Raw genomic sequence first — 17,462 nt, 5'->3', positions numbered from 1 at the left:
TGTATATTATCAATAGGTGTCTTCCTTATGTATGCTAATGAATACTCCCTCATGTCAATGACTGTACTCAAAATTTTATGTTTATTTTCTCATTTCATTTTCATAAGAATCTTACAGGATAGGCAGTATTGCTATCACCATTTTATAGAAGAGACAACTAACTGCAGCTCAGAAAATTTAAGTGACTTGCCCCAATTCTCAGCTAGTAAGGGGCAGAGCCAGAATGTTTAAAAAACAAAAACAAAAACTGCCTTTAAAGCTCATATCCTCAGACACTAATGCCCTCTAAGCCTAGCAAATAAGTGGAATATGTATTTCCTAAGTTCACTTACTTACTTAAAAAAAAAAAAAAAACTATGGTCTATATTTCTTAAAAGTTGTGTTTAAATTAATTCATTATTGATAATTCTTATTAAAAGTCCTTTCACAGCAATTGTGCCAAATGGAAAGAAAAAAAGAGACATTTTCAAGAATGGAAATTAAGCAATCCATATGGCCAGGTTGCCCCTGGAAACGCCATGTTTTGGCCCAGTGCTGGACCACTCATCAGAGCTGGGCAGGCTCTAGCGCATGTCCCAGGGCCGCTCAATGATTGTTTTAGCAGAAGGCACTGACACTCAAGGGGAGGGAAGTGAGGCGCTGATGCGGATGAGTCCTGGCACCTCTCTGAACAGCTGACAGAAGGCAGACATGGTGTGTTCCAGTGTGGGAGAACTTCAGGACATGTTATCATCTTCCAAGCCACATGCACACATCTGAGCTGCTTCACAGAGTGATAGAACCAGAGGACACGAGACACAATGTCTCATTTCACTCCCACTTTCTGCAGTCACGTCAAGAGAATAAAGCAATTAGCTCAAAGAGAATCAAAAGCAGAGGTAGGATGGGAACTGAGGTCTCCTGACTCGCCTGGGGTCAGTTCAGCCCCCTTAACAGCAGCTGAGAAAAATTCATTTCACTGCAAGTGTGAAACTGTCTAATTCAGGGTGGCTGGAGTTTAAGGGAGGAAGCAGCTTTTCTCTCCATGTTCCACCAATACTTCCCCTACATCGATTCCATTCTCAGGCTTCTCTCTCCATTCTCAGGCTTCTGCTATAGCAAGATGGCTATAGCAGGTCTAGCTTTAGCATCCTCTCAAATTCAAGTGCAGAGGAAATGAGAACTTTCTCCAAACTATTTGAGACTAAAATCTTGGGGTTGACATTCCTGGTCAGAATTGGATGTATTCCTATTCCTCAAAAATCAATAATTCCAGGAAGGTGGAATGCACTAATCAGGTAAGGAGGGGTCTAGGTCACATGTCCATTGGCAGAGCCTCCCTTTTTAAAATTTTATTTTTTTTGAAAGAGAAAGAGAGAGAGAATGGGAGAGTGGCAGGGAGAGAAGAAGAGAATCTTAAGCAGGCTCCACTCCATGGGCAGAGCCTGACGTGGGGCTCAGTCTCACAACACTGAAATCATGACCCTGAGATTATGACCTGAGGCAAGGTCAAGAGTCCACCAGCTTAATTGACTGAATCACCTAGGAACCCTCACCAGAGCCCATTTAAAACCACATCATTGGGAATGGGGATGAGGTATTTGGGATATATTCAGCAGAAGAAGAATAAATGAATGGAGAGCATGAGAACAATGTATGTTCATTATATGACTGCAAATAACACTTAAAAAGTATGGAAGTGGCTACTGACCTTTAAAGAAGTGATTAAAATCTAAACCCTGGAATGAAGACAGACTTGTAACCTAAGTATCCTCCAGGTTAGTTACATTTTGTTAAGTTATAAATCAATTCAAACAAAGAAGGGATAGGAAAATATTTTTGACAACAATGACTAAAAAGTCAAAAATGTATTGCAAACTTTTCAGAGGAAGAGCAAAAATGTTTCACCTGTGGGCAGTGGAAATGATGACAATGCAAAATCAATTATTTTTGTCTACCTTAATAGAGTGAAAGAGATCTTCTGCTGGATATTTGCTATGTTGCATCTACTTTCCACACCCAACTATCATATTAATGAAAGACATCATCAGTTGCAATAGACAAAATAATAAAAGCAATAACAGCTAATGACGTTTTTTTTATTTGGCCAGCAGAAGACATTTTATGACTGAAGGGTTTAAGACAAAAAGGAACTATAGCAGTACAGAAACCACTGGTAACCTAACCAAGGAACATAAGCTAAACATTGGAAGGAAATTCTCCATGTAGTTTTACTAAAAGAAAATACAATAATCATATGAATATAATAATGTAGGAAGACATCATAAAACCACAGAATGAGATGATCTGGGATCTCAGAGGAAAAACTTCCAAGGCTAAGACTTCACTCAAAACTGATGATAAACTTCTAAATAAATTAGAAATAACAAGGGCCATAATAGAGCTGAAATGGAATCGCTTTAATAGAGGGAAGATCAAGCTAACCACAGTGAAAATGCAGACAAAAAAATAATGTATATGAAGAAAAGTTCTGTGTAATGAAGGAAGAATTGCATCTGCAGAGTGAAAAAAAATACCCTCTTCCAAGAAAAAATGAATATGGAGCCATCAAGCTTTAGGCACACCTGGATGAGTCATGTTACCGCCAAGATAATTCCTCAGGCAAGGAAAAAAAGAGAGAAAAAAAGAAATAAAGGGAAAGAAATCAGGAGCCAAAGCACTTTTGAGCCCTTCTTGGGAAAAAAAAGTACCATTCAATTAAATCAAGCCAATAAGGTCACGAAGGAAGTCAGTGAAAGACACTAAAAATCATGAAACCATAGAGCAATGTCTCTAAAATTCCAAGAGAAAGCAGTGTGACCAAATTCTGGACTGTGAAGGCAAGAGGCAGACATTCTCAAGCCTGTAAGACTCAGGGAAAGTCAAAGTTCAGAGGCTTTCTTGAACAAATGATGGTGAAATTCAATCAAAAGATTATTTAAATTGAGGTCAGAAAGAGAAAAGCCACAGAAAGATGAAATACAATGGAATACCATGAAGACATAACAGAGAGTACATGTTACTATGCCTTTTATCAACTTAAAAATATCTAAATAACAAAATTTAGGTGTAGGATACAGGGTGAGTCAGAGTGGAAATGCACGAATTTCCCCATTTTCACCAATGGGAGCCAATTGATACTATTAAAGAGTAAAACATGTAGTTAAAAAATATAATGAATTTTTGTATTTTTCATAAATTTTTAAACTCAGAGGGTCTTTTGCAGATTAAATATCTTGTGCTGAATATTTATCTTAAATATAAACTTAAATGTGATAGTCACAATTTAAAAAAAGACATGCAGACTGTGATATAGTTTTAGAAACATATTTATTCTGTCTATACATATGTATACATACATAAGGATTTCTGGAATTATGTTAATCTAATTTTTTTATGTTAATCTAATGTTAAGAATGTTTCTTTCCACGCAGTGTGTACCTTTTTTGTCTTTTTTCCTTTTTATATTCACTGATTTTTTTTTTAAAGATTTTACTTATTTATTTGCAGAGAGAGAGAGAGAGACAGAGAGAGAGAGAGAGCGCACAGCAGGGGGAGCAGCAGGCAGACAGGGAGAGAGAGAAGCAAGCTCCCTGCTCGGGAGCCCTATGTGGGGCTCGATCCCAGGATCCTAGGATCACAACCTGAGCCCAAGGCAGACGTTTAACAACTGAGCCACCCAGGTGCCCCCCCCCCCAAGTTTTTGTAATAAACATGCATCATGTTTATAAAAATAGTAACATTATTTTAAAAGAAAAATTTAAAGAGACAAGTGAAGAGTAGGAATCAAGGGAGGTCAGTGACGGCATTAAACTGATGTTCTCAGTTCTGAAATTATCACATTGGGTCAATTTCATTTGCTTAGGACTTCACTCATCAGACTACTAAGCCACCTCAGATGCTGCCATAAGCTCAAAACCTCAGGAAGGGCGAGGCAGGTCACTGAGGAAGAGGCCAGGAGGTCTCCAACACTGAAGAGATATGAAAGTAAATGGTGGTAATCTTTGCTCTTTCAGCATCCTGTGCAGATTAACCTGGGAGGGAAGGGTTGGAAGTAACACAGTCTATGCACACATTCTACATCTCTTAGCCTTTGCCCACCACTCTATATATGATACAGTTTCTGGGTCTTTGTTTCGGATTTTATTTAAGAAAGGTAGATTTCTGGATTCTGTTTGGTGGGGGGGGGGTCCTTCCCTTTTGAAGGTTCATTATAATCCTACTGGCATCCAATAGAGCCTTTAGGAATAGGGTGTGAGGGTCAGGTTCATGAGTCTCCTATCAGGACGTACACTGCTGCTTTTACTCATATAGTATTTTAGCAAGAGAAACAAATAAAGCTAATAAATGCAGCTATGAGGCAGCTCCTAGTTTTTTTGTTTTGTTTTGTTTTGTTTTTAAGATTTTATTTACTTATTTGACAGAGAGAGAGACACAGCGAGAGAGGGAACACAAGCAGGGGGAGTGGGAGAGGGAGAAGCAGGCTTCCTGCTGAGCCTGGAGCCTGATTCAGGCCTCCATCCCAGAATCCTGTGATCATGACCTGAGTCGAAGGCAGAGGTGAGCTGAGTTAAAGGCAGAGGTGACCTGAGTCGAAGGCAGAGGTTTAACAACTGAGCCACCCAGGCACCCCACCTTCTACATTTTTTGAATGCCTTCTTGTCCATCCCATTGTCTGCCTATCTCATGGATATTTAACTTATGTATTTCCTGAGATTTTATACTTGTAATAACATTTCATCAATGGAATAAGGACACTTCCTATAGGTAAGAATACGGTGGTTTATACAGTGATGTTCCATATAACTGAAGATTTCTGCTCTACATACCTAAACTTTAAAAATGTGTGTGGATTTTTTTAATACAAAATAATTTAGAATTGAGTAAAATGTAAGCAAAAAAGTTCCTGTTACCCACTTCATTCCTGACCTAGCTTCTAGTACTAGCCATGATTAATGTTGGCTGAGGAATAAAAAACAAAAACAAAACAAAGCAAAACAAAAAATACAACTCAGCAAGGAGTCCTCCTCTACTCATTTCCGTACTCCCACCTCAAGAGAATAAAAAGTCTAGATTTCCTCTCTGGCACCCAGAGAAATGTTGGATCAGGGCCCCAATACCAGCTTTGCGCTATTTATCACATATATCTGATGACATGTCTTTCTTTTGCATGTAATTTAGCATTGTCAATATTTTATTTGTTATTTTGCACCCAGAGAAAATTAATTCATTCTTTTAGCAAACATCTACAGAGTGCTTATAAATTTGAGGTGTTATATAGTGAATATTATTTTCATAAGCTTATGGTCTTATCAGAAAGAAATATGGACAGGCCATGAGCATCTTTAATAATTTGCCAGACAACTGAGAAATCACTGCTTTTCTCAACTTATGCTACCATATTCTTAGTCCCAGAGTTATCCCTTCAAATACATTAAGTTCAATGCCAGCTAGACATGATTTTTTTTTAATGTACTTTGAATGTTTCTATTTAGAAATATGTTGGGAGCCTGTGAATAAGTTTTATATTAAGCATTATTTATATTCATCTTTGGCAAAACAAAATTAAGTTTTGAAAATAATCAGTGTTGCAGGTTACCAGATGGTCTTTTAAAGCCCTTGTTTCTATTTGTGTCCAGTGCCATTCAATTTATTTTTAAGTAGATTTTCCATTGAAAGCTTAAGCTGATGTCTAATGAAGTTAATGTATGAAGTCAGGGTCAGATGGCATGAATTATTCATTGAATTCTCACACTTGCCTTTATGGTTAAGTCATCATAATATATCATAGTTACCGTGAAGAATGTTAACTTTCTAAAACCAAAAATTACTCTTTTTAAAGTACCTTTTGTATTTCATATAAATATATGTGTTCTAAGACCCATTATCAGGGACTAAGGATTGTAACTTAAAGAATAAATTTGGGCATCATAAGTTTAAATAAAGCATTATCTTTAATGAACTCAGACTTGGGCTCATAGAGTTCCCTAAATAGTAAAATCCTTGTAAAGCTTCTATTTTCTTTAAATACCGAATTTGAATCAAATATATTTATTTTAGTGCATTAGTTTATGAATAATTCCCCTAAGATTACGCATGAACACAAAGTGAGGAAAAATATAAAATTTGATCTATGCGGCAAATACTACTATTGTTTTCTAGGTATTTCTCTCTCTTTTTTAAACTTAATCATTTTAATTTGACTTAGTCTATCTTAGAATAGTGACATACAATTCATTCATGTCGAAGGCATGTGTCTGAAAATGGAGTTTATAGGCTATCATAAGAACCATTTGCATTTAGAATAAAATATGAAATTTCTGATAAGCTGCCCAGTCTTGCAAATTTCCTCCTGACCACACATCCTCTAGCTCTCCCCCTTCTCTGTATTCTTCAGTCACATTGGCCTTTCTGGACACCCTGAGCTCATTTCTAACTGGGCTTTGCTCTTCCTTCTGCCTGGCAGGGTTTTTCCATATCTTCACACTATGACCAAGCTGATTATTCAGGGCTTAGGTCAAATGTCACGTCACCTTGGAGAAGACAAGTCCTCGTCCTATTTTTCTTCATAGCGCATCACTAAAGTTACCTCACTGATGCATTTGTGTGTTCACAATGGAGGATTACAAGTTAATTTTGATCTGTCCCACACAATGCAATCTCATGATACTAGACACAGGCTTTTACCTCTTGTGGTCTCTGTGTCCTCTTTTAACCAAGTCCAAGAAGTGCATTCCTCACAGAGTAAGCTCTTATTAAATATTTTAGAGCAAATGAACTAGGATTATCTTGGCAGGGGCTGGCAATTTTTTTTTTTTTTTGGAAAGTGCCAGAAAATACAGGCTTTATAAGACATATTCTTCAGTTTCCTTCCTTCCTTCCTTCCTTCCAGCCTTCTTTCCTCCCTTCCTCTATTCTCATTCATTATAGAAGTGATAAAAATTTTTAAACTTAAATTTAAATGAAAGAAAAATCTGATGTTTTGGTCACCTCCATTTTCAAACACTGCAGTAGGCTCCAGTGTTGGCTATAGAATTAAACTCTTTGTTTAGTAGAAACCTGACTTGGACTCAGGTCACTGAGAAGGAAAAGGAACAAACAGGCTTCAACAGGACTTTCTTCAAAAGACCATTCAATTCTATTTCAGTCAGTTGGTGCCATAGCATTTCATAAAATGGAAGGCGCAACTCTGACTGTCCTTGCTTTCAACATAGTAATCCTTCATCACAGGCGTGGAAACATTTTTTCTTCATAAATTTTGCTGTCAAATTGATTTATCACTTACTAGATGCTAGGCGCAAAGTAAAAAAAAAAGAAAAATAATTAAAAGTAACAAACACAATCTGTTTTTAGTCATTCCATTATATTCTGTTAGCTCTTGTGTACTAGTTATTTTCAAGCCTGGACTATGTTATCTCATGATCTGACTTTCAACATGTCCAGTCCAAAGGTTTTTGATTAGTGTAACTTATCTCTTTATTATTTATTTCTTTTTCTTTCTTTCTTTTTTTTTTTAACTTTTCAGAGGATCAACATATATGATCATCTGTTTTTTTACATTAATTGGGACGCCTGGATGGCTCAGTTGGTTAAGCAGCTGCCTTCGGCTCAGGTCGTGGTCCCGGCGTCCTGGGATCGAGTCCCACATTGGGCTCCTTGCTCAGCAGGGAGCCTGCTTCTCCCTCTGCCTCTGCCTGCCACTCTGTCTGCCTGAGCTCGCTCTCTCTCCCTCTCTCTCTCTGACAAATAAATAAATAAAATCTTTAAAAAAAATTAATTAATTTATTTTCAGCATAACAGTATTCATTGTTTTTGCACCACACCCAGGGCTCCATGCAATACATGCCCTCTCTAATACCCACCACCTTGTTCCCCCAACCTCCCACCCCCACCCCTTCACACCCTCAGATTGTTTTTCAGAGTCCATAGTCTCTCATGGTTCACCTCCCCTTCCAATTTCCCCCAACTCCCTTCTCCTCTCTAACTCCCCTTGTCCTCCATGCTATTTGTTATGCTCCACAAATAAGTGAAACCATATGATAATTGACTCTCTCTGCTTGACTTATTTCACTCAGCATAATCTCTTCCAGTCCTGTCCATGTTGCTACAAAAGTTGGGTATTCATCCTTTCTGATGGAGGCATAATACTCCATAGTGTATATGGACCACATCTTCCTTATCCATTTGTCCGTTGAAGGGCATCTTGGTTCTTTCCACAGTTTGGCGACCATGGCCATTGCTGCTATAAACACTGGGATACAGATGGCCCTTCTTTTCGCTACTTCTGTATCTTTGGGGTAAATACCCAGTAGTGCAATTGCAGGGTCATAGGGAAGCTCTATTTTTAATTTCTTGAGGAATCTCCACACTATTCTCCAAAGTGGCTGCACCAATTTTCATCCCCACCAACAGTGTAAGAGGGTTCCCCTTTCTCCACCTCCCCTCCAACGCATGTTGTTTCCTGTCTTGCTAATTTTGGCCATTCTGAATGGTGTAAGGTGATATCTCAATGTGGTTTTAATTTGAATCTCCCTGATGGCTAGTGATGATGAACATTTTTATTATTTATTTCTATACTTTAATTTATTAGTAGTGTTTACACCTTTATTATTTATTTATAATGTTATTGTAAACATTGACTATAGGCACTAAGCAGTGCCTTATACATGATCTGCTTTAATCCTCTGTCCCTGTTTACTGTCGTCCTCATTTTGTCGAGGAAGAAGCCAAAGCTGAAAGGGGATTAGGAAGTCAGTCTACATCACACCCTTGGAAAGTGGCAGAACTGAGAGCACCATTTGGCAGGTAAGAAGTTTGACAGTAGAAGAAAAGGAGAGAAACAAGGGATCTGGGAAAATGTAAAGGAAGAGAGAGTATAAACAAGGCAGGGAAGAAGTAGAGAAGCAAAATTATCCTAGGTTTCTATTGCTTGATAAGGTTTCTCAAGACAAGGATAAGCAATGGAGAACAGCACTTTTCACCAGTGTTTTCCTCGTCATGTCTTTTCAACTTCCTGAGAAAAGTAAATATTATCATGCTGCCTTGTGCATCTTGTTATTTTTCCTAAATTGTGTGTATTTGGAAGAAAAAGACTTTACCAAAACCAAGAGGAAACCATACTTGCCCAAATCACATTTACTAAACTTTTTTTTTTTATTTTACAATTGTCTTTATTATGGTATGTTATTTTATTTTATTTATTTATTTATTTATTTATTTTACAGGTGTATAAAAGTGATTTTATTGCAATCAATTTCAAATGCCTTAGAGAGGTGCAGATTGTTGAGTCTATAAACATATATTTTTATCCCCAGGGGTACAGGTCTGCGAATCGCCAGGTTTACACACTTCACAGCACTCACCATAGCACATACCCTCCCCAATATCCATAACCCCACCCCCCCCTCCCAACCCCCCTCCCCCCATCAACCACTTAAGATTATTTTTACCCAAGAAAATTACAGACTGAAGGTCAGATAGATAATGACCAATCTAGGCCAAAATTTATACTTGATTGTGAGAGATCTGGATTGAACATTCTTTCTTAAATGGAAAGTTTTCTCAGAAAACAAATCACTTCATAATGGATTCCAAAACATGGAGTCATGACATGCTAAGAGGCCAGAATACAATGTGGAAAGTTGGTTAAAATATGGATAGTCACGTACATACAAATGGCTTTGCATGCACATGCACACACACACAAACACACCTAACTTATTCTCCAGAAAATAAAGTGTTTATTGTTCTGTTACCATATAAATACATAGAAGCATATTTGTATAGTTATCTCAATTGTTTTAAAAGCTATTATTTTATACTCAATGCCAATTTTCTAAAACCATGAGTTACTTACTATAAGATATAAATTATCTTAAATAATTCAAGTTCTTCATCTCTAAAATTTGTTTATTTCAATTAAGAACTTTGATATGAGAAATAAGTGATGATAGACAGCTAATAAACCATGACTTACAAGATCAAGTTAAAGCATTTTGGCATGTAATAATCTCAAAAGCAAGGATATATGCAGACACATTGGTATCTCCTTAAGTCATACACACTGAATGTTTTTCTCAGGCTCATTCTATGTTCATTTACAAAGCACAATGTGATACCATGATCATTTTCTTTCATGTGCTTATGGTAGTTCATGTGTATCAAAGCTTTGTCTGAGCAAAATATCATGTAGCAACCAAGGATCAGAGGGTAACAAGGGTGATCTCAATCAATCATAGTGTGGCCATATTATCAATAGATTAAAATGGAATTAATGACTGTGCTGTTTCTTTGTGAGTTAGCAGGTTACCAAGTAAAAAGCTCTAGGCAGAAGCCAGCCTTCAAAATGTATAGTAACTTTAAGGTACAAAAGAACGTCCACAGCCTTTAACTGATAAGCTAATTTATATTCCTCTAGGTACCTAACAAAACAGCAAAAAATAAATATTCTCTCTCTTAGAAAACAGAAAAAGAAAGGAAGGAAGCATTGATCTTCAACTCAGCTGTCACTGATTTCTTACAGATAGATTCCCGGTAAAAAATATACAAAGCAAGGTACCAAGGTTAAGAGTAAGCAGAAACAGTGAGGAAAAAAAAAAGATTTTCAGATTTAAAATATTTGAATTATTCTTTAAATGTAAAATTATTATGCTTGGCATGCTTATAGAAATAAAGGAGGAGACTAAAACATGACTAGAAATAAAAGGCTTTCATAAATATTTATTTATACATTGATAAAAAACAAAATATAAGGAACTTCTATAAATGCAAAATATAATAATTAAATGTAAAAGAACTCACTGGAAGAGATAAACAGTAGATTTGGAAACTTCTTAAGATATTTAATAAATTAGAAGATAATTCCAAAAAAGTTATTCAGAATGCATTAATAAGAAACAAAATTTGGAAGAAATTATAAGCACAAAGAAAAAAACTCTAACATTGATTTTCATTAAAATTCCTAAAGGAGATAACAGAAAAAATTATGGAAAGATTTAAAAACTGAAATGGCAGAGAATTTTCCAAAATTAATAAAAGACACATACTTTCAGATTTAAAAATACAATGTCTTAAGCGATATAAATAAAAGAAATTCACACCTAATCATCATTTTATGGTGAAATTGCAGAACCAAAGACAAATAAATGTTAAAAGCATCAGGAAATGAAAGTCAGATTAGCTACAAAGTAACAATAGAGAGCCAAATCCTCAAAATTAAAAAAAAAGGAAGCTAGAAGAGAATAAATTTACACATTTTAAAAGATTTTAAAAAAATATGTTGGCACATAATTGTATATTTAGCAAATAAGAATGAAAAAAAGATACCTTCAGACAATAAAAAACGAGGCTTACCACCAAAAGTTCTCCACTAAAACATAAGGAATAACATGGAAGACATTGGGAGATGGAGAGAAGTGAGTTGGGGGAAGTCAGAGGGGGAGATAAACCATGAGAGTAGTGAAATTGCAGTGTGAAGTGAAGGGGGGTGTAGGGGATGGGTGAGCCCGGTGGTGGGTATTAAGGAGGGCATGTATTGTATGGAGCACTGGGTGTGGTGCAAAAACAATGAATTATGGATCACTGAAAAAAAATCATTTAAATAAAAAATTTTTTTGAAATGTATCCATCAATTCAAATTGAAGGTCAGAAATGCAAGAAATAAATGAGGGATTAAAAAAACAAACATATAGATAATTCTAAATAAGCATTGACTATATAAAACATTAATAACAGTGACTAATTAAAGGGTTAAATTTAGAATTAAAATACTGTTTAATAATTAGCATGCCAGCTGGCATAGGAGGGTTGAGTACCATCAGGAGTTAAAAATATAAGGTCTTCTGTTATTCAGGAGAAGAATAAAAATATCAAATTTAGACAAGTAAGCAAGTGAATATTTCAAAGAAACCACTAAAATAAAAAATAATTGAAAAAGAATTTATAAAAATTCTGAACTAACAGAGCAACAGAAGGAAATGATAGCATAATAAAGAAAAACATCTGAATGGAAAATAAGGGATACAGAGAGGAAAAAAGGAGAAATGTGGCAAAAAGAAAAAGCAAACATAGTACAACAAAAGTAAATTCTAACATATTGATGGTCATAATAATCCTGAATGGATAAAATTCATCATGTAAAAGGTAAAAGTAATCAGACTAGATTTTAAAAAAAATGAAGTCAGATACTTTTTAGTACTTACTTCTTTTAGAAGAGACAAAGACAAACATTGAAAAAAAAAAACAGAAAGAATATCTTATCCCATTCCATGGGGTGCTTCTTTGTTTTGTTGACTATTTCCCTTGCTGTACAGAAGCCTTTGATCTTGATGAAGTCCTGAAAGTTCATTTTCGCTTTTGTTTCCTTTGCCTTTGGAGATATGTCTTGAAAAATTTGCTATGGCCGATGTTGAAGAGGTTACTGTCTATGTTCTCTAGAATTTTGATAGATTCCTGACTCACCTTGGGGTCTTTTATCCATTTTGAGTTTATCTTTGTCTATGGTGTAAGAGAATGGTTAAGTTTCATTCTCCTATGTGTAGCTGTCCAATTTTCCCAGCACTACTTATTGAAGAGACTGTCTTTTTTCCACTGTATATTTTTTCCTGCTTTGTCAAAGATTATTTGACCATAGAGTTGTGGGTCCATATCTGAGCTCTCTACTGGTGATATTTGCAAATGACACTATAGACAAAGGGCTGATATCCAAGATCTATAAAGAACTCCTCAAACTCAACACTCAAAAAACATAACCACTTCAAAAAATGGGCAGAAGACATGAACAGACACTTCTCAAAGAAGACATATAAATGGCTAACAGACACATGAAAAAATGTCCATCATTAGCCATCAGGGAGATTCAAATCAAAACAAGAACTCCTGAAACTCAACACACACAAAACAGATAATCATGTCAAAAAGTGGACAGAAGACATGAACAGACACATCTCCAAAGAAGACATACAAATGGCTAACAGATACATGAAAAAATGTTAATCATCATTAGCCATCAGGGAGAATCAAATCAAAACCACAATGAGATACCACCTTATACCAGTTAGAATGGCCAAAATCAACAAGACTGTAAACAACAAGTGTTGGAGAGGATGTGGAGAAAGGGGAACCCTCTTACACTGTTGGTGGGAATGCAAGTTGGTGCAGCCACTTTGGAAAATAGCGTGGAGATTTCTTAAGAAATTAAATATAGAGCTACCCTATGACACTGCAATTTCACTACTGGGTATTTACCCCAAAGAAATAGATGTAGTGAAAAGAAGGGCCATTGGTACCCCAATGTTAATAGCAGCAATAGCCACATTTGCCAAATGTGGAAAGAGCCAAGATGCCCTTCAACAGATGAATGGATAAAGAAGATATGGTCCATATATACAATGGAGTATTATGCCTCCATCAAGAAGGGTGAATACCCAACTTTTGTATCAACATGGATGAAACTGGAGGAGATTATGCTGAGTGAAATAAGTCAAGCAGAAAGAGTCAATTATCATATGGTTTCACTTTCTTGTGGAATGTAAGGAATAACATGGAGGACATTGGGATATAGAGAGGAGAAGTGAGTTGGGGGAAATCAGAAGGGGAGACAAACCATGAGAGACTGTGGATTCTGAGAAACAAACTGAGGGTTTTGGAGGGGAGGATGGTGGGGGGTTGCGTGAGCCTGGTGGTGGGTATTAAGAAGGGTACGTATTGCATGGAGCACTGGGTGTGATGCAAAAACAATGAACTTGGAACACTTAAAAATAAAATAAAGTTAAAAAAATAAAAAAATGATAATCAGTAGAACACTAACCCTAAAGTTAACTGCACTAGATAATAATTATCAAAGATTTTTAAGTGGAAAGCATTGTTATAGGTAAGAGAGACTCCAATAATAATAAGAGTTTCACTCACCAGTAAAACAGAATGCTTCTAAGTGTTTCACCCAATAATAGAGGTTTCAAAGAAGGTTCATGAATCATACTTTGTTAATGTAACTGTTTTGAAAAAATTATTATTTTTTTAATTTTAGAGAGAGAGTGGGGAGAAGGGGCAGAGGGAGAGAGTTTTAAGCCCACTCTGTACTGAGTATGGAACCCTACCCATGGCTCATGACTCTGAGATCACAACTTGAACTGAAACCAAGAGTCACATGCTTAACTGACTACACCACCCAGGCATCCCTGTTCATGAAACTCTAAAAAATGTATACTAAAATTAAGAATTATATTTAAAACACCATAAAAAGTTAAGACAAACTGCCAAATGGAAGAAGGTACTTACCCACTGTATAACCAACAAAATATTAACTCCCAATCTGTATTAAAACTCTTATAAAAATAAGAGGAAAATAACCCAAAATGGGAAAACAGATAAAAGTAACGAAATTTTATTTCACTGAAGAGGATATTCAGAGAAACCATAAACATTTTAACATATAATCAGCCTCAAGAGTAATCAGGGAAATGCAAATTAAAAATATGACATTATTTTACACTCTGTGGACTGGCAAAAATTCAAGTCTGACAATAATGTACCAGGAGAGTTTAGCGTAGTGAATTTTTATAAACTCCTCGTGGAAGCACAAACACTTTAAGAAAACAAATAAACATTTACTGAATTTTGGAGATATACATAGCCAGCAATTCTTAGATATATACTCCAGAACTGCACCAGAAGATGTGTATACTTTCTAAGCTGATGGACAACATTGATATAGAAAAGCAACCACAAAGACAGATCTGGCAAAATGAATTGACTCAGACTTCCAAAGAGTTATTCAAAGACCCTTAAAAGGGATATGGTGGGGAAAAGATGATCCCCCAGTTTTAAAATTTCCCTGCACTCACCCAGAATTGTGTTGAAGATTCCATGACCTCAGAAAGGCCACATTCTATAGAGAAAAACAGACATAAACATGTAATTACAAAATTATATAATTGTTTGGAAACTAAAGATCACAATAATTTGGAGAATAAAAGAGAGGAGCATGATTTAGATTTGGGGGATTCTTTAAGGAATGACTCAGGAAATGATAATAAAGCTGCAACTTGAAGGATAAGTAGATTATAGCTGGGCTAAAAGCAAGAAGAGGATGCCAGGGACATATAAAAAGACACATGCAAATAATTGGGAATAGGAGATCATGACATATAGAAGTCAAGTGCTGGATAAAAGTGAATGGGTTTCTTGCTCTGGAGGTCAGCCATGAGATTAGATAGGGAGGGAGATTTTGATCAGGAAGAACCTTGTAGACTAGATAAGAATTTTGGATATTAGGGGTGCCCCGGTGGCTCTGTTTGTTAAGTATCCCACTCTTGGTTTTGGCTCAGGTCATGATCTCATGGGTCTTGAGATTAAGCCCAGTGTCCTGCTCTGTGCTCAGTGGGAAGTCTGCTTGAAGATTCTCTCCCTGTGCCCCTACCCTGAGTCACTCACCAATACAGGTACACTCTCTCTCAAATCAATCAATCAATCTTTAAAAAAAAGAATTTTGGGGGGGGGAGGAGTCAAGATGGTGGAGAAGTAGCAGCTGAGACTACTTCAGGTAGCGGGAGATCAGCTAGATAGCTCATCTAAAGATTGCAAACACCTACAAATCCAACGGGAGATAGAAGAGAAGAAGAACAGCAACTCTAGAAACAGAAAATCAACCACTTTCTGAAAGGTAGGACTGGCGGAGAAGTGAATCCAAAGTGACGGGAAGATAGACTGCGGGGGGAGGGGCCGGCTCCCGGCAAGCAGCGGAGCAACGGAGCACAAAATCAGGACTTTTAAAAGTCTGTTCCGCTGAGGGACATCGCTCCAGAGGCTTAACCGGGGTGAGGCCCACGCAGGGTCAGTGTGGCCTCAGGTCCCGTAGGGTCACAGAAGGAACGGGGGTGTCTGAGTGTGGCAGAGCTTACAGGTATTAGAACGGGGAAGCCGGCTACAGAGACAGAGCTGAGGAGTGAGCTCTAAGTTCCGGGTTACCTTGAACCGGTCGCAGGCTCGGTCAGCTTGGAGCGCTGCCGGAGGCCAGGGTGACGGGAATAATTGGGTGCTGTTCTCTGAGGGCGCACTGAGGAGTGGGGCCCCGGGCTTTCGGCTCCTACAGGCCGGAGACCGGGAGGCCACCATCTTCATTCCCGCCCTCCGGAACTCTACGGAAAGCGCTCAGGGAACAAAAGTTCCCGAAAGCAAACCCGATTGGATTACTCAGACTGGCCCCGGGTAAGGGCAGTGCAACTCTGCCTGGGGCAAAGACGCTTGAAAATCACTACAACAGGCCCCTCCCCAGAAGATCAACAAGAAACCCAGCCAGGACCAAGTTCACCTACCAAGGAGTACAGTTTCAATACCAAGGAGAGCATCGGAATTCCAGAGAAGGAGAAAGCAAAGCACGGAACTCATGGCTTTCTCCCCATGATTCTTTAGCCTTGCAGTTAATTTAATTTTTTTTTCTTTTCTTTTTCATTTTTTTTTTCTTCTTCTGCTAATTTTTTTAACTTTTACCCTTTCTTTTTTTAACATTTTTTAACTAGTTTATCTAATATATATATTTTTTTTTCCTTTTTATATTTTTTCTTTATCGGCTTTCTTTTTTTAATTGTTTCTTTTTTTTCTTTTTTTTTTCTTTTTTTTTCTTTCTGAACCTCTTTAAATCCCCTTTCTCCCCGCCTCACAATTTGGGATCTCTTCTGATTTGGTTAAAGCATATTTTCCTGGGGTTGTTGCCACCCTTTTAGTATTTTACTTGCTCCTTCATATATTCTTATCTGGACAAAATGACAAGGTGGAAAAATTCACCACAAAAAAAAGAACAAGAGGCAGAACCAGAGGCTAGGGACCTAATCAATACAGACATTGGTAATATGTCAGATCTAGAGTTCAAAATGACGATTCTCAAGGTTCTAGCTGGGCTCGAAAAAGGCATGGAAGATATTAGAGAAACCCTCTCTGGACAGATAAAAGCCCTTTCTGGAGAAATAAAAGAACTAAAATCTAACCAAGTTGAAATCAAAAAAGCTATTAATGAGGTGCAATCAAAAATGGAGGCTCTCACTGCTAGGATAAATGAGGCAGAAGAAAGAATTAGCAATATAGAAGACCAAATGACAGTGAATAAAGAAGCTGAGCAAAAGAGGGACAAACAGCTACTGGACCACGAGGGGAGAATTCGAGAGATAAGTGACACCATAAGATGAAACAACATTAGAATAATTGGGATTTCAGAAGAAGAGGAAACAGAGAGGGGAGCAGAAGGTATATTGGAGAGAATTATTGGAGAGAATTTCCCTAATCTGGCAAAGGGAACAAGCATCAAAATCCAGGAGGTTCAGAGAACCCCCCTCAAAATCAATAAGAATAGGTCCACACCCCATCACCTAATAGTAAAATTGACAAGTCTTAGTGACAAAGAGAAGATCCTGAAAGCAGCCCGGGAAAAGAAGTCTGTAACGTACAATGGTAAAAATATTAGATTGGCAGCAGACTTATCCACAGAGACC

At 37.1% G+C, this 17,462-nt stretch overlaps 1 protein-coding gene across 1 annotated transcript in view; it reads right to left on the bottom strand.

Annotated features, from left to right (window-relative positions):
• LOC125101578 (uncharacterized) overlaps window positions 1–17,462 on the bottom strand; it is a 179,719-nt gene that overhangs the window by 50,890 nt on the left and 111,367 nt on the right. Inside the window, exon 2 of the mRNA XM_047731980.1 lies at window positions 14,823–14,866. Coding sequence (XP_047587936.1) covers window positions 14,823–14,866 — 44 coding nt within the window. The remainder of the gene's footprint in view (window positions 1–14,822; window positions 14,867–17,462) is intronic.

Source organism: Lutra lutra, chromosome 6, assembly GCF_902655055.1.
Source record: "Lutra lutra chromosome 6, mLutLut1.2, whole genome shotgun sequence".
NCBI lineage: Eukaryota > Metazoa > Chordata > Mammalia > Carnivora > Mustelidae > Lutra > Lutra lutra.
Note: the sequence above shows the minus strand (reverse complement) of the source record. Positions and strands in the feature narration are given on the sequence as shown.